This window comes from Scophthalmus maximus, chromosome 11, assembly GCF_022379125.1.
Source record: "Scophthalmus maximus strain ysfricsl-2021 chromosome 11, ASM2237912v1, whole genome shotgun sequence".
In the NCBI taxonomy this organism is placed as follows: domain Eukaryota; kingdom Metazoa; phylum Chordata; class Actinopteri; order Pleuronectiformes; family Scophthalmidae; genus Scophthalmus; species Scophthalmus maximus.
In genome coordinates this window covers 9,425,742-9,443,922 of record NC_061525.1, presented here as the reverse complement: position 1 = coordinate 9,443,922, position 18,181 = coordinate 9,425,742, and the positions used below count along the sequence as shown (strand labels likewise).

At 45.5% G+C, this 18,181-nt stretch overlaps 1 protein-coding gene across 17 annotated transcripts in view; it reads left to right on the top strand.

Moving 5' to 3' along the window:
* robo2 (roundabout, axon guidance receptor, homolog 2 (Drosophila)) overlaps nt 1–18,181 on the top strand; it is a 287,075-nt gene that overhangs the window by 123,781 nt on the left and 145,113 nt on the right. Inside the window, exon 1 of one of the 17 annotated variants that reach the window (XM_035623154.2) lies at nt 8,450–9,373. The exons of the other annotated variants lie outside the window; for them this stretch is intronic. Coding sequence (XP_035479047.2) covers nt 9,319–9,373 — 55 coding nt within the window. The 5' untranslated portion in view covers nt 8,450–9,318. Of the gene's footprint in view, nt 1–8,449; nt 9,374–18,181 lie in introns of those variants that run through there. 17 annotated transcript variants of the gene reach the window in all.

Sequence of the window (18,181 nt, the reverse complement as noted above, 5' to 3'; positions counted from 1 at the left end):
ACACTTGCTTGCCTTTTGAAATCCACTTACGCCCTGTGGAATCCACTCACATGCCTCCATTGTTTTATTACCAGATCAGCGGTTTGAGGGGACCTCGGCCTGAACGATACAGCTGAGCTGCAGCCTCCTGCTCTCTACCAACTTGATTTATTTACTAACGAAATCAATCCCCCCCCTCCAGTTTATTCTGAACGTTTTGCAGAGTAACGTTTTGCCATTCCTTCCCTTGAACGACATGCTACCTGCTGCTCGTCGGCTTTTATTGTATTTCTGAGTTCACGTCTGAAAATAATTATTGGCCAGCACGGCCATTTCCAGTGTCATCTGTTTCAGACCATCACTCAACTCAGATTGGTGACATTGAGGCATTCATGGCAGTCGAGGTGCCCGGGGGGCCCCCCGTGTCTGGAATTTTTTTCTCCCCCAAAAGGGTCATCGTGTCCCTGGTCAAGCATGGGGAAGGGGTGCTCGTATGCGTCATTTGGGATTGACTCTGACCCAGGGCTCTAAATCACTCTCCATTCCGGGGGACAATTAAGTTTGAACCTCTGATTTGTACGGCCCTCGAGTGATTCTGTCGATAGCACTCAGCATACAGGGGCGGGGCTGTCTGGTTAAGTGGGATACCCTCAATTTCAGAGCAGAGAGAGTGTTGTATTCAACCACTGGTTTAGGGCAAACTGGAGGTATTGATGATTGTGATGAGCCAAATGTATAAGCAACTGCTTTTAAGACAAGACAACTTAACTCTTAGATGTGTCATTTCAAGCTGTTTTGGTCATCATGTATAATCTGGGCAGCATACAATTGTGATGTCACTGTCAACCGGAGTAAACCCGGGTAATTGGAAATTTCTCCATGGAGCTGCTCACATCAACATCACAGACCTGACTGTTTGTTTCTGGCATTAGGGGGCAGCAGATGTTCAAACTGTCCCAGGCCAAAAGGGGGTTACCAAATCCAAATATTGAGATTAATGTTTCCCCCCTCCAACACCTGCCTGAAGGTGAGGAGCAAGGCAAATGATTCAAAGGACATGAGGGGGTTGTGCCTTTTTTTATAGGCATGATTACAGACAGTTTACAGAAGGGACGGGGCGATTGAAAAAGGTTTGAGTAGAGACGAGACAGAAGCAGAGAGAGAAGCAGTTTGAATTCTGGGCTCTGTTCCAAAAGTGAGGGCATGGCGAGCGTGTAATGGTAAGCACATTTTAAATGTGTTATCTCGACTGTGTGCAAAATGAAGGAAACTACTGTTAAAGCAGATACAAGCTGGGTTAATGTGAAACTGTTTATACACATTCACCCTCCCTGAAAATGGAATGTACCTCTACCCGCTGCAATACGTTGTAATATTCAACATTGAACTTACGACTGGAGCACATTGGGCTGGCTGCTAAAAAACAATTAAACATAATAGGACAGATATTACGCTATTAGTAAGTAAGCCCCCCCCACAAACAAACGCACACACACATACCGTACGATGAAATAATTGTTAACACACTGAAGCACAAAGCTATTGAGTGCTGTGAGAAGTCGGTGAGAATGACCAAGGACACTGATGAAATGAGAGACGGCAAAAACAAGTTAGCAAACTCCTCTGTCCCATTGTCCCGTTTTCTCTCCTGCCGAATACTTGAATTATTGTAAGACTGCAGCCGACACGCCATCATTCCAGCAGTCTTGTAAAATACAGTAGATACGGATGAATTAAATCATCATGTGTGACTTTTGCATAACCGGGCTGCTTTGTAAACCATACAGTCGTGTCCCATTCCTGGTCTATGGGGCACAAAAGAATGAGCCCCAATTCAGTATAGGTAAACACTTCCTGTAACAGAAGGCTGCTGCCATTGTGATGCTCAAACGTATGAATGTTATTTCCACTGCGCATTAGCTACCTGTTAACACAGAAAATTAATAGCATGACTCCCGGCAATTGGATATCTAGCAATCTTTAAATACTGTTTATTGATCACATGCCACCATTGCAAAGGAGGTTTAATTAAACTCTTAGTTCATCCTCACACCCACTCTGCCTCCTCTAACAAAGAATAAGACATATTTACTGCAGCTCATGAAAGGAGGGTCTTGGTGGTTCTACACAGGGATGGCTGGTGCACGGAGGGGAAAAAAAGAAGAAGACACACTTGGGTGCTGGACAAATCCATGGACAATATGTTCTCATGTAAGTGTGACAATGCTGGCAAGAGGCAACGTGCTAGCAATGCGAAAAGAGGTGCGAACCTCTGCAAGATCATCTCATTCCCCTCTCATCAAAAGCATATTTAATCAGTAGAATTGCCAAAATAAACCCCAGGATAGCAAAATGGTGCAAACATTTGTGTTTTCATGTGAGAAAAGTCAAAACAGTGTTTATGGTCTTGTAAAGTCTGTTCTGCTAAACTTGACTTGTCAAATCTCGGCCCCTGATTGATGGGGGGACTTTTTTAATGGGAGCGAGGGAAGTGACAGTGAATAAATGGTGTTGATAACTTAAACAAATCCATTTATTTTGGTTTCAGGGAAATGCCAACAAAGCGTAGCTTAAGTAAGCTTAGCTTTAAAAAAAAAATCATTTCCTGCAGGGGGTAATGAAAATGAATAACTTCCCATAACTTAACAAAGACAGCTGTATTTGAGGTTGACACGGTGGGTTTCCTCATGACAATCATGAAACTAGTCTTATCAGTTTTTATAGGCTGGTCAGTTTTGCAGGGCTCAAGGATTTACAGACCAGGGGAAGCAGATCCTTCTCGGAGCTGAACCAATGACGTCTGCATAGCTGTGGGTCCGAGGAGGAGGACTGCAGAGAGGAAGGACAACGTCCAAACTGATAAGGAGGTCACAGAGATACTTGAGAAGCGCCCCTCCCTTCCTCTCACTCCCTCCCCGCTGACTCGTCAGGGCTCAAGTATTCACTTCTCACTCATTAGCGGCTGCTGGCCCTCGCTCACTGCAACAAACTGTTTACCCCGTCCTGTCATGACAGTGACTAGCGCCCTGTTATCAAGGTCTGCCCTAGGTGGGGGATGACAGTTGTGATGAGTTTCCACAGAGGCAGATTGCGCGGCCATGTTCGGGGGGGGGGGGGGTAGGCCAGCTAATTAGCCGCAGCGCTCAGGACCCTGAGAGGAGGCTGTTTTTCACATAGACAGGGGAAATTCCATAAATGACAGGAATGTGGTTGACAAAGAGAAGCTGGAATATCTAATGCGAGTGGGAGGGAAAGAGAAGTTGACGTGGAACAGGGAGGAAAAATGGAGGATGGAGACAGATCATCCCACAACACTTATGCCACTGAACTTATCTCATCTCACAGTGAACTTCACAGATTCTCTTGACATGTCTGAGTTTGTTAGACGTATCTTTGAAATGGTCTTTTCATAGATGTTGTCACCTGTGTACATAGAGATAAATATATATAAGGTTGTCTTTTTCTCTTTATACTCACTATTTCAATTCCTGAAAACTAATTTTGTTCCATCTCTTAAGATTATTTCACAGTAGAGGCTTCTTCATACGTTTCTCTGTCCTCGCTTTTCGGCCTGTTTTGAATTTGGCAGGGCTTGGTTGAGAAAAATAAATAAAGGTAATCCCGTCATGTATTTCAATGCGGTATTTAGCTGCATTTGATCCAGATGCACTACTAGTTTAACCAAACCCGATCAGAGATAAACTGAGGTGTTCAAATCTTCATCAAAAATTATCAAAGAATTTTTCTGTTTTTCTGTGAATGTTTGATAGGGAAATACTCAATTCTGTGATGAGTTTTTTTATGCCTCGTAGCATAAAAAAAGAAAAAAAGTCAAGTTTAGTCTATTATTCACTCGACATGAAAGTGAGAGAGAAGAACAGGAAATTCAAGAATTCCTCTACAGTAATCCCCAGTTTTGCAACATTTGATAGGGTGCCCCTATTCCACTTCCTGTGCCGTTTTCAGTAAACGCAGCGGCAGACGGGGCGATGCATTACATACAGAGTTCATGTCCTGCTGATAGAAGCCTCTCTCCACACCGAGCTCAGGTGTCACGTCCTTCGTACTCTCTCCATCTGTCCGGCCTCCGTCTTAAGCCCCTCTGAGGGAGTATCGGAGAGTACAGAATTTAACATGTGTCACACGGACTTCCATTAAATGTTTTATTGCCCAGAATAAAACGGGATCAGCTGGTTTATGTCTCCAAAAACTTGGATTCTCATAAATGTCTCCCTGTTCCGTGTATCATATTAAAGCCACGAGCCTGGAATGGCAAAAGCAGTGCTCGCTGGTGTGGCTCCGCCAACACTAAGAGTTTATTAATGTTTAGCCTGTCCCATTTCTGGACAGAGATTTTACTGAATCTTCACTCAGTAGCCACGTAACCTCCTTTTTTCTGTAACCACATGGCTCTTATTCATTGCTGAACGGAGTGATGTGCATTTTCTTTTGGACAATGCATCACTGTGAGAGGTTTTTCAGCATAATGTGATAGTGGGTTGTGTGTATTAAAGAGTCGAAAGAAAGGAGGGAAATGGAGATATCTCATAGATCTATGGAGTCTCTGTCATGCTGGAGCGGAATCGGTAAAACTTGCTAAATAAGAAAGTGATATTTCAGCGAAAGGTTAACGCACATGCAGGAATGAGTTTAGGAGTTATGAGTATGCTGTGTGTGTGTGTGTGTGTGTTTGTGTGTGTGTGTGTGTGTGTGTGTGTGTGTGTGTGTGTGTGTGTGTGTGTGTGTGCTTGTGTGCATGTATTTGTCACTGTATTGTATAGAGCAATTGCGTCAGCGTGTGTGTGTGCCGATGTGGGTGTTATTGCCGAGGACAGTGCGGAGCAGAGTACAGCTTAATATCTATGTTTGACATAGGGGCCCATTAATAAGGGCCTGATCCCAGCCCAGTGACAGGACTGCTGACAGAGGAGGATCATGGGGAAGAGTCATGCCCTGCTGAGGGAGCCCAGGCTGCAGGTAGGCCCATTCTGCCCTCCCCAGGTGTCATTACGGATGCTGGGAGGGAGCAGAGGAGGCCGGGCCACTACTGACATCTATATTAATCACCCCCCCCCCCCCCCCCCCCCCCCCCCCAATCCGCACACCTCCCCCCCCCCCCCCTGCCTCCAGCTTCTAATCATCCCCACGCAGAGACCCAAACCCAGTAAGGGGATACTCAGCCATGAAAGATATCCAGCTAAGAGCTCCCCAAATACCACTCTGATCTGATCGTGAGTGATGTTGCTACCTGAACCTCTGACCTGGCACACAATTAAAAACACTTTCCTCCTCCTCCCGCAGACGCAAGGGAGGCAAGGCTTTGCCGAAACTACACATTTTGTCTCTGTCTAGCTGTGATTCATTGTTTGCATTTGAATTGCACCTTGGTTGCATGCAATTAAAATGTAGAAAATGTCTGTGCTGGAATGTGTAGTCTCCAAACCCCATAGAGTGAACTGCTGTAGTACACGCTCCTGATAGTCACCTACATATCGCCCTCTCCACCCGGGGACCCCCCTATTGATTCTCACAACACTGCTGCACTTTATGTTCACATTGCTTCATTTTAAATCGAGCCACCGGATTCTTAATCATTGACGTGGGGAATTATAGGATGCAGTAATTAAAGGGCACAGCACTTCATATGAAGTGATCACAAAAACCGCCTGTGTGTTTCTTCTGTCATTGAATCATGAGCTACTGTCTTGTTTCTTTGATACCAACAGAAGGATTCATTTAACCTAAATCTTCCATCACAAAAGTCACTGGACATTGGGAATCAACTTGACCGACTGAAGTCGTGTCCCTTGTGAAGTGGATGAGGATGGATAGGGGGTCCAGCCGGGCAACCTCAGTATAATGAATGGCTCCACCCATGATCCATCAATGAGCAGATGTCCTGAGAACAATAATGGGCAATTATCTGATTGATTATTAGTTTTGATCCAATTAAAGACACGCAACTGCACAGAAATGTGACAGTAATTGTTGGATGATTTGTTTAGGTTAAAAAAAACGGTCCATTTCAACATTTGGTGTTAAACTCAAATTGTCTTTGCAGTAAGGGGGGGTGATAATAATTAAATAATAAGACAGTTTTTCCCTCTGTGTTTTTATTATATTCGGTTTCATCCATGTTTTGGATGCAGCTGTTCCAAACAACTGCTCACACTTCGCTTTACCCTCAATGACGTCACACACGTGTGTGCGGTTAAATCTCATCTTGCATGGTGTCTGTTTCAAAATGAATGAAGTAATCAGAGCAGCAAATCTTGTTTGTCAGTGATATTATATAATTTCACCCTAGTAAGAGATCTGTGACACTCTTCCCAACAATGGAATGAAGCATAATCTCATATTATAATGTCCGTGGCTCAGCCCCGCAGTCTCATTTTTATATAGCATGCCTTGCCCTGAGTAAACACGGCCTCCGGTTTAATTAAAATAAATCCACTTTCAGCTAATATTTAGAATGTCACTGCCCCTGCTACAGATTTAGGGATTGGAAGTGGTGAGTAAAAGGCTGGGCTGAAAGGAGAATAACATTCTACTTACGTTTCCATCAATGAAGCCATACACTCTGTTGTTTATGTTTGAAGTGGGCTTTTCTTCTTCGTAAATGACCTTTCTCCAATTCTCTTTTTTTCCACTCTTTTATTTCCCTCAAACCTTCAGCAGCACTGATGACACAATAAATTTCTGTTACGGCTCCGTGTGTGTGTGTGTGTGTGTGTGTGTGTGTGTGTGTGTGTGTGTGTGTGTGTGTGTGTGTGGTTACACACATCTGCTTGAATCTAGGACACTCTGGAGGTACTGAGAAGACAGCATTTGCATGCGGCTCACAAACATATTAGGATATGAAGACAAATCACTGCGTCTGGCCGGCTGACAGTGCGCCTGCGATGGGAGCAGGCTCGCAAACTTGCAACATGTCACAGTTCCCAGTCAGGCCCTTTGTAGGGCAGGCTCCAACACGCAGCCTGACAAACAAACCCCAGCAGTCAAAGCTATTATTAAAGGCAATAGAAGTGGTTTCCTTTGCCAAAGCCATTTTGTCATGGTGTGAGCCTCTGTATGTTTTATTGGGAGACCACGGTTTCCACAGACACCTTAAGGGCCTCTGCTGTGAGTTTTGGAGGCTTTGTTCTTCAGCTGACTTTGATGTAAATCATAAATTGGGAAATCTTAAAAACCCCTTTTCAGGTTGTGTTCCTGCCAGAGTTGTCCCTTTATGTTAAATTCAAAACAAAGGGGTGGAACTTTGAAAATAGTACCCTTTTTCGTATTCATCTGGTGTGGCCATGTATGAAGATGATAATTTCACGTTGTGTACGGCTGCAGTATTTGCTTTTTTAAGGTTACAACTTTGTGTGGCAAAAAAAAGTATGGTTTTGTAAAACTTTTATTTTTTCAAAATGATTATTAAAAACTGCTTGGGGTGATACAGTAAATGAGCCTTCCTGTGTATAATAGTGATAAGGTTGTATTACCATGTGTGGAACGATCTCTCCTTGTGTGCTATCTATCAAATCTGCCTAACCCAGCTGCTGAAAATAACACACACAATGACGTGGTCGCACAATGATCTGATATTAATCAAGTGGCTTTAGAAAATGCTGCTGTCGTAGGGTTGCATGTTGCAATCTCCTGTCATTACGCCACTTGAGGAGCAGTATCAGAACGCCCTGTGACTATAGGTGTGATGCAGCTGCCACCAGTAGGGGGAGCTCACAGCTCATAGCTCACCCTAATAAAGTGGTGAGGCACCATGACCAGGCCTGCTGGACAGTGGTGCAGACCACATACACAACCTGCATCCATATCTCTGCACATCATCACAGGCTGGCTCCTGACTGCAGTGTACCATTATATCACATAATTGAAACGTGTCAATAATTAGATATTGGATCTTGGTGATATTTCTTCTCCTTCCGCTCTGATTGTATTTGGTGTGTCTCTGCACTGATAAAGACACCGTGTATGCAGAATTGTAACGCAGGCGAGCCGCCCGTCTCCTCATCTGTGTGCAGGGGCTCACTCACTGATACATTGATTTTTTTGACCGAGATCATATTTACAATTCTGCTCGACTATTGAGCACTTTTCCACTCTGCATCTTCAATATGCCAGCTATGGTGGGTCTATTGATAAGTAGTGTCACGTAAAGGCTTGGATTTTGAATCATGCCCTCTGCATCTTTTCCTAATAAGTTCATTCCTTTTAGGAAAAAAGCATAATCACACGAGTTACCTGTTGGCTTTCTTTCTTTTATTTATTTATTTCCGTTGCTGCTAAATGCACTACACTATACAAATTAATTTTTTGTTGTGGTGGTTAAACTGTGTCGATATTTTCAGATTAAATTTGATCTCTGCACACTGTGTGGTATACAATAAATCAATGTACTGCATATTTTTATGTAAGGCTATAATGTGCAAAGTAAAACATCGAATTGTGTGTGCTAAAGATTGCGCGTGGCTTTCCGGCTCCACTACATGAGTGTTGGCACACTGATGGCAAATCATCAGAGTGCATCTTCATTTTTTTTCATAATTTCACGATTTGAACTGTACGATCCCGACTCCTCTCCCCTCTCCTCCCGCATCCACCGGTGTTCGGTGCGAGTGTGCGGAGCTGCGGGCTGTGCCGGGTGCGCAGAGACCGTGCGCTCCTATAGCGGCTGCGCTGTTGGAACCGCGAGGGAGGCGAGACAGAGAGGAGGAGGCGGATGTCGCGCTGACTTGTAGTAGTGTGAGTGTTCCCTTACAGTGCCATACCCCGGGCCAAGCACATGGGTCTTCTGGGAGCTGGGCCCCTTTGTAATGAAACAACTTTTTGGGAAGGCGTTAAGAGTTGGAGGCTGGTTCGCCGCCGAGCCATGTGTTGAACTGAGGAGACGCCGCCGGAGATTCTGAAAGGTGCCAAAGACGCGTCCCGAGGCACCGAGGACACGCGGAGAAGTGTGTGTGTGTGTGTGTGTGTGTGTGTGTGTGTGGAACTCCTCACCCGACAGGCTCCGTGGGCTTCATCTCCCACACCAGGTCCTCCTGGAGGAGCGGCGCAGACTGCGGATGAACTCGCGGGGCAGACGGGGATAAGACGCAAACGCCGACAGTTGGGTGGATATTCGCCCCCCGGGCAGCTCCGGGTGAACCACGCTGCTGAATGGATCCTCTCTGTGTCTGGACACCTCCAACTGGCTGTTGTCAGTGACCGGGACCTCCTGCGCGACTCCCAGGGACACGGGACGGACTCGGCTCGTCGCCGTGGACACATTGATCGCGTTGTGCGTTGAATTCGAGGATTTGCGCGCCCGCCGTGGATGTTTAATATGCTAGTATGGGTCCGCTAGCGTTCATCCTTGTTGGTGGATTACTGTATTTTCAAGCTGATGGTAAGTTGTTTCAGTAAAAACTTCTCACGCGTGCTAAAAAAAAGAGATTTCATTTCCGCCCGGCGCGGACTTTACGCACACCCGTCGGGACGCCAACGGGACGCCAACCCCTGTTTGTCCGCAACCTTGTAGATTTACGTTGTGGTTTGCAGCAAAACAAAAATCATGAATTCACTTTTACAGCTTTCGTGATGAAAAGAATGGTTAGTTGTTATCATGGGGATGCTGTGGATAACTGGAGTGACTTTGTGAAGGCGTGGTTTTAATTAATATTGCACCACCTCAGTAGTTGTACTGCCTGTTGCCTGTTTTTCATTTTTCTTTTAATAAGAAAACCCAGAGTGTAACATATTAACGAATAGTTGAATTCAACAGAACCCTTTTCAGGAGGTTGAGGGCAGAGATTTGTTTTTTCTTAATTTTTTTTCTTCCTATATTCAACAGATAGGAGCAGCACACAACTCCTATTTTAAGCACTAAATATGAACAAATGATATGTAGTATTATATATGGCAAAAAGGATCAGTTAGCAAATGTTTCTCCCTCTGAGGATCTGTGATTATACACTAAGTGTGAATCAAAGATCTCTGACTGTCCGGCTTCGTTGCACTGGCTACAGGTTATCTCTCTCCAGAGGTGGAGCGCGTTTTTTGTGTAAGGGTTTTGGAATAATGGCAAACACATTCCAAACATTTTTCTTGTGTGTGTGTGTGTGTGTGTGTGTGTTTAGGGGGAACCACTGAAAGACATTGTAGTTGAATAGAAGAGTTCAGACCTGTGGACAGGTGGTGTTTGTCGGAGGGGTTGTGATACTTCCCTCTCTGCCTCAGTCTGCGCTGTAGTAGACGGTGCTGCTGTGGTCACTTCGCCTCAGGATGTCAGCGCTGTAGTTGTACGTAAACTGGCTTAAATACAAGATGGGACAAGGCGCCAATATTTTTTTTCCCCATTTGTTTGATTACAATTTTAATATTGGTGATCTTGATGATTACAAATGAAAATGATTAATTCCTGCCAAAATCTTCAGCTTTTTCCGTCTCCGCTCCTTCAATGATTGCAAAGATAGCTTATGTGTTATTTATTTTTTTACAATACTTTTTTCTGGGAATGAGAAGAGGAAATGAAAGCGACCTCGACTGCAGACTTAATCTGATGATTTACATTAATCATCAACATGACAGGGGCTGAGGTGTCAGAAATAACATGACTGGGACTGGTCCAACCTGTGACTGGGGGAATGATGGGAGGCACCGGGAAGTAGTATGATTTAAATTTAGTGTTTCTTTTGAATCAGACACACCTTTTCACAGCTGCCTCTCTCAGTCTCTTTTTCTCTCTCACACACACACACACACACACACACACACACACACACACACACACACACACACACACGCACACACACACAAGCCTGCGCAAACAACTCTTGATGAAAAAACAAAAAAAACAAGCAGATAATACTCCGGACATGTCAGTCACATACTGGGGCACTATATCTGCACGGGTGATGATTCACACTCAAGTTTGCTTTGTGCTGTTTGTACAAGTTTGCAGTGTGTAAAGCCAAGGTTTTCTCGCCACTGAATGAAAAAGCCTGCAAGGCCCTGATTTTCCTTTCTTTCAACTGTCAACTCCCGCTTTTGTTCGCCACAGCTGCAAGTTTTTGGTTCTGAGGCTTTTTACTTCAATCTTCATGCCCTCTGTAGTTCACAAATCAAGTCCCCTGTCTGCCGGGGTTTGACTATTTTCCTCTCTTTTTTCCCCCCTCTTCTTCCTTTTACCATTTGTTGGGCGTCTTTCACACTGCTCAGCCAAACTCACTGGTTGCTAAGCAATGGCTGATGGCATTGCAGGCTTCCCAGAGGGAGAGGGTGCACATCTCCCCGGGAGCATTGGATCGCCCCGACAATTTGCCTGTCAACCCTCCTACCACCACCATTTCCTTGCTCCCCCTGCTCCATCCTAGCAAAACTCACCCAGCCCTTTTCTGAGGTACTGTGAGGGTCCTTAGAGAGGGAGGGTCTTACTCTAAGAGTCCACTTAGGCGGACAAAAAGAGTCTGGAGTTGTATTCACTGGACAGCGTAGCCAACAAAGCCAAACCCTGTGAATGGCTTCAGTCACTGTTTAGTGTTCTGTGATTAATACTGCTGGTGTGTAAGGCGAGTGGAGAGAAGGTGAGATGGAGGCAGAATAGGGGAAGAGAAAGAGGGGTTTGGTGTTGCCAGGGCTGGAAGAGCGAAGGGATTGTTTTGGGACCTGAGAGAAGATCTAATAAGAAAAAAGAAGAAAAGAAAAATCAGGGTTACCACACTTTTTTTGAGAATCAGTCTGATTGCAGCAGGAGATATCTTCAGGAATACAATGGTCAGCAGCTGGCTGGTTATCTCTTAAACTCCCCTGTGCTGCATTTGAAGCTGGATTAGAAGATGCTTTGCATATAGGGGACGTGCACTCCTGACCCCGTGCTATTCTGAGATCGCCCGCGTGCTTGTGTCTGATGTAGGAGCTGATGACATCACGTCCAGCCCGGGTGACACACTGAGAGGTGCTGAAATATGCTCAAATTTATGGGACCGTCTAATCTGTCGATAAGAGGCTTTGGAGACGGCCACTCTGGTTCGTTTTAATGCCCCCGGAAAGTGCGGAGCTCTCTATCTGCCAGCAGGGCAGCGCTTTCACAAATGCTGAGTCAAAAAAACTCAAAGTCAGTGTGTGTGTGTGTGTGTGTGTGTGTGTGTGTGTGTGTGTGTGTGTGTGTGTATGGTGGAGAAAGGAAGAGACATAATGAGTGTAATCAAATCAAATAATTGAGAGAAGAGTTGTTCAACAGCACAATCTTTTAAGAGAAACAGGCTAGGATGAGGCTTTATCACCCAAGCACCCCGGAGGCGAACAGCTCCGTTGATGGTCGTGATTGAATGTGAGAGCTTTAAAGTGCTGCCCTGTAATGGAAAGTAATCCCAGATTAAATGTAGTCTCGGTGAACGAAGGGGCATCCCAAATGCGATTGTTCTGCTCGAGTTGGCATGCCTTTTTTCTCCAGTGTTGTTGTAATTGCGGTTCATTTGCTAGAATGGGCCCGCTGTAATGATGAACCCTCGTCTGAGATCTTCAGGAAGATCTACTCCACTGTCTCCCACGGTCTCATCACCGTCTCCGAAGCCACTTCCCTCTACACCAAAGAGCACGACTGTTTATTCTACGATTAGCATCAACATTGAGAGGAGAGTGAAGACAATGACATTCAGAGGTTGTGATCATGATGGGAAGTGAATTAACTGGGAACAAAAAGAAATAGGAGGAGGTGAGCGTGTGTTCATCCACATTGCTATGTTTTAGTTTTGAAACACTCTGTCGTCCACACTACTCCGGAGTTTCCGAGCGCCGCTCGCCCTGTTTCCATGTGAAAACTCTAGTGCTGCATTGTAGTATGGACGGGCAAAAACCAACGTTTGGAGACGATGCCGCTGTCACTCTGGTTGGTTCTTATCAGTCATGACTCGACCCCAGTGGGGAAGGCAAAACGTTGTAAAACCTTACATTTAGTACTCGTTCTACTTAGTTGTTGGACCATGAGAAGAAATCCCTGCTCTTTCTTTTCACCTTTGTTGTTTCTCACCTGTAGAGAGACACCAAGTACGCGCATGCTCAGTGTACGTGATGGTCACGTGGCATACGGGGATTAATACTGGTGAGGAGCTAAAACGCTCATGTGGACGGAGATTGTTTCATCTTTTTTTTTTAACGTTGTTTACGTTGTGTGTGTGGGTGTGTTTGACAGAGTGATGAAGTGTTACTTGACCAGTGACATGGGCCTGTCAACTCCTATGATATCTTGTCTGGCTACTCTGTGGCTCGCGTTTCAGCAGCAATCTATCGAACAGAAAAGCCTGTGAGGCTTGTCTGGACACTTGTTTAAAGGTGGGGATATTGCTCTGTGATCACTCGGTTAAGTTCTGGGCTGGTAAGTGGCCTTACTTGTTGTTAGAGTGCAGAAGTGGGAGAGAGAAAACGTCTATTAAACAATGCACGTGGCAGATTTTGCTATAAGACCAGCAGTAAGCAGGAGAGGCAGTAGCACTTTTCCCTGTTTTACCTCCGCTTTATTAAGCATCAGCCAAGCGTAGACTACCCCTGACATTTACAGAGCCGCAAAAGAAAAAGGCCTAATGTCTTGATGTATTTGCCCAGAGGAACAAAGACAAAGGAGGATGAGAGATTACAATATATCAGTATATTGCTTGTTTATTTACTTATACATGATTTACATCTCTAAACCTCCCTCTCTGTGTCTAACGTACACACACATATTATCCTTACACAACTCTCGGTCGTTGGAAGTGTCCATGGGGGTGGAATTCAAACACTGAGGGGCGGTTGTACACCTGTGCTGGCAGTATAGTATAGTATAGTGTATGGAGCATGTGTGGAGGTAGGGATGGGGGAGGAGTGACATGATGAATTGAGCATGCTGACTCCGAGGTAAAGCAGGCGGTCAGGGACTTCACGTGTCTCACACACCTGTACTATCAGAAGACACACCTGTGCTCTACCCCTCTGGGCCCCGGCACACAGGCATAATCCCTGCTCTGTTCTCACACTGTTTCCCAAACAGCCGACGGAGAGTTTGATGCAGGCCGAACACGCGGACAGAAAACGTCGATCTAATTACTGTTACGTAATCCCTGACCATTCGATGATAGCGAACAAGCCCTTATTAATCAATACCAAACGCCCGGCCAGCAGTTAAAACGCAAATGCCTCGGTTACAGCGTGGATGTGAAGAGCATTCTTATCTCCACAAAACTTGATTATCTTAAGAGCAAGCCAAAATGCAGGCCGGAACTCAGGGTGGAGCACAACATGAGCCGGTGATGCCTTATAGTTTCTGGTTTGCCTTATCAGTGTTTTTTTAATGATTTTTAACAAATGTTGTGCTGCCATGAAACGTTGCGTTTGGGGAAGCATCCCATAACTCTGATACTCGTTGCCCTCACTTTGCCCTCTGGTCGGCTGTCTCACAGCAAACTTAAGATAGAAACGTGGGGTTATGTCAAGGTGGATTTACTCAGACATACATACAACTATGTACTGTAACTACACATAATCATAACCTCAAGACTCAACAGACGCATTTAAAACACACAGGGAAGCATTAAAACCCACACTGGCCCTGTTGTGGCACCAAGCTTTTATGTTTGAAGAGGGCTTGTCCCCAGTACATTCACGCACATGAACTGAATGAAGAAAAGCATTTGGCATATACCTACACGATGCTGTATTGATTCGCTCTGATGTTTATAATTGGGCGTTGTCAGTCAGTTCACCACCACCACATTTCTTTTGTGTTTTCTTCCTTCTTCGGAAACAAACCTTTTTTTCTTCTTCACCGTCAAGAGTTTGTGTGACAGTAGTACCTGAGCCGATTGCCTCACCAGTGTCTGAGGAGATGAGGTCAGGCCCGGGGATAAAAATGCATGAGCTGTCGCTCAGTGTGAGACGCGTGGAGATGGACAGCCAGAGCACGACACCCGAGCACACGTCCGTCTCACACAGCGGTGGTCCAGCACAGCTGAATTGCTGCCCCTCGGAGAGGTGGAGCCACTGGACGCATGTCTTGTTCCACCATCTCCATCCCCCGACTTGGTCTGTGGATCACCCAGCCATGACTGACTCATACCTCTTCTTCCCTATAACTAACATGAATTACATGTACCCCAACCTATACAATGTCACTATCACCAAAACCATTGTTTTGATATGGAAAACGATAGTCACTATACTGAACAGGCTGATAGCTGCCCCCATCTCAGTAAGGATATTTTATAATTTTTGTTTATCGGGTGATATTTTACCAGTGTGATAAAACATACCATTCACTGGCAGTTATTTTCTGTGAATGTGTATATATATATAATTTGTTAAATTATGTTCAATAACACCTGCCAGGCCAAGCTGTTGGCTGCATTCTCAATTTGAGACATTTGGAATATGATCACATTGATACACACATAATCATTTTATTCATAATAATGACCTGTATGTCAGTTTTCTGGGAATCTGTTCTTGCCGTGTACCTGCTGCATAGAACTTGGCACCCGCACAGCTCTGTGAACCGAGGCACCACCAGCAGGGTTCGGTTGATTTACTGTATGTAATGGCTCCCGGTCAGACTGGCTTTGTGCTTGAAGTCTCAGTGTGAAACATGGCACAAGCCAAGTGTCACAACCATCGTGGCAGACGCGGGAAAAGAAGCCTTAATTGCATCCTTGAACGTTTGAACTCTCCAGGTTCACTTCCCGGATGGTGATGGTTTTTCTGAGGGTCTGCTCACAGGGATTTGTCAGTGAGGGACACGGTGACACACAGCCGGTGGTGGAATTATGAAATGTAGTGGGTGAATGTGTTTGTGACCACTATTCATAACCATCAAAGCCTGTTGTTTTTTTTTCTGTTGGCATGGACATACGGGCCTGAGTAAATTGAATAAGACCTTCATCCACTTACTCCTGGCACCCCTGACCCTGTAGCCCTAAGCAAGACCAAATGAAGTGTCCCGTGGAATAGAAATTTAATAAATCTCATCTCGAATTGCTATGCTGCACCTTTAAAAACACAAACAGCATGTTATAAGGGCCATAACGCTACCTTGCACTGCTCTCTGAGTCCATCACTCGGATGCTCTGTGATTACAGCTCTTATTCCTCGTGTTCACCCGCGGGGCCAAGGGCCTCCAGAGTGGCTGGAGGTGGCGGCTGCCCACATTGACATGCAAGGACACTGCAATGAGTTCAGCACAGGTCCACACCCACGGCACACCTCCAATTATCCAGTCATCTCTCAGCAAAGCGCATTGCATAGACACCTGAAGGCCTCGTCCTCCACCCGCCCTCCCCTCTCCTTTATTGCTTCATTCCTGAAGCAATAAAGCACTTATTTTTTTCTCCCTGTTCAATCTGCAGGGGCAGCTCAGCAATGCAGTGTAAAGAGATTACAATTCTTGTAGGGGGAATCAATTGATGCCATTCATTCCATCGCTCTCCCCAACTGTTTAGAGTAGCCCACGCCCGAAAGTAGGGAATTGGCAATGTGATGTTTGAGCCCAGCTGTGTTGACATTTTTCTACACAAGCACACGCACGGACATGTGTCTCTAGAACATCAACATAAACACTACAGCTTGCTTAGCTGATTTTTTTAAAGAACATTTACGGAGATTAGAATAACCGTAAAACTCTGCTGTACCACCATAGTAATATTTCAGGATCGTTCAGGTGAGGGGTGGCGCCAGGGTAGAGCGCCCACTCGCTCACCGTGAATCTTTCAGAGATTTCCAGAGCAAAATGTGGACGTCTGCGTTTTCACATTGAGCATCATTTCAGGAAAATGTACTTACTCCAGTCTGAGAGCATCTAAGGTTATCTGAGTGACTCCTCTACAGTAGTGGACAAGTAAAGGGAAACTATTAATCATTCGTTTCACCTCTTTGATTTTTATTACTTGGTTTGGGATTTGAATTATCAGTTATTTCTAATATCTAGGATATGGCCACAGTGCAAAGCATAGGCAGACAAGCAAATGGCGGAGCACAGGCAGCTCAGAAGGATCTATAGGGGAAGAGAGAGGGATAAAGAAGGTGGGCTGCTGCTGTGAGCTACATGCTTGAATGGCCCTGGCATTGGAAATCATTTAATCTGCATCACAAAATTTAGTGTCCATACCAGTGGGCTGACAGACCCACAGAGCTGGTGCTGTGTACTTCTTACACTAATCAGCTATTTGTAGAGAGCAAACGGCAGCGTTATCAACACATTACACTTCACCACAAAACGGGGCCTGAACTGTCTTTATGTTTTCCTCCTCTACCCCCCTCCTTTTGTCTCCTGTTTCGAGTCAGTGATCTCTGCTCCTCCGGAGCGGGCAATGTGAATCAGCCTTTTGCAGCAAAATCAGATATTCTGTTTCCCACAGTTATCTATTTATATATTCCAACAGCAAGGAGGAGAGAGGGCAAATACACAGATGCAGAGTCAATACGACCCCACTACACCACCGCCCAAAATACACGCAGAGTGGAATTCTATCTTATGTTTGTTGGAGGCAAGCATGGATGCAGTGAGAGCTTGGGAGCAGCTCCTAGAATTACCCTTGTGTTTGCTTTCAGAGTATAGATCTTAGTGGGAGCAGGGAGTGGGGGGGCAGTATGCAGAGCACTGAGGTGGAACAGAGCTCATCATGTAAGCTTGCAAGCTTGAACGTCCTCACTCTCTCGCAATAGAAGATGAAGCGGAAGAATCTGCCCTGCACCTGTGAACGCCCTTCATTTCATTTTTCTGTGTCTTCACTGTGAGGATTTACTCCAGGTCACATCTCAGGGCTGACTGTATATGCAGCGAGCTGAGGGTAGACCACAGCGGATGCAGCAGGTTGTCTTTTAGTGACACCTCACCAAGATGAGCTGTGCGTCTAGTGTTGGGGTACGCTGACAGCCCGCCGTAAAGAAGATAAATCTGGGGTGCAGAACAGGCTGCTTGCAAGTGTCACAGCAGACCAGTGCAGGGGCGCGGATGGCCAGTAACATCATCCCGTCGCTACCCCCGGTTTCCCCCAGCTTCCCCTAGCCGCTCTCTCACATTTCCCGTCTGATGACATGATGGATATGACTCCGTCACCCTCACAGCGAGGGTAGGATATAACAGGACAAGGAGCAAGTGAAGGAGACAGATAGATATTGGGAGGGAGAGGCAGAGATATATAGAGAGAAGGATATGGGGTGGGAGAGGCTGAGGAGAAATGGGAGACAGAGG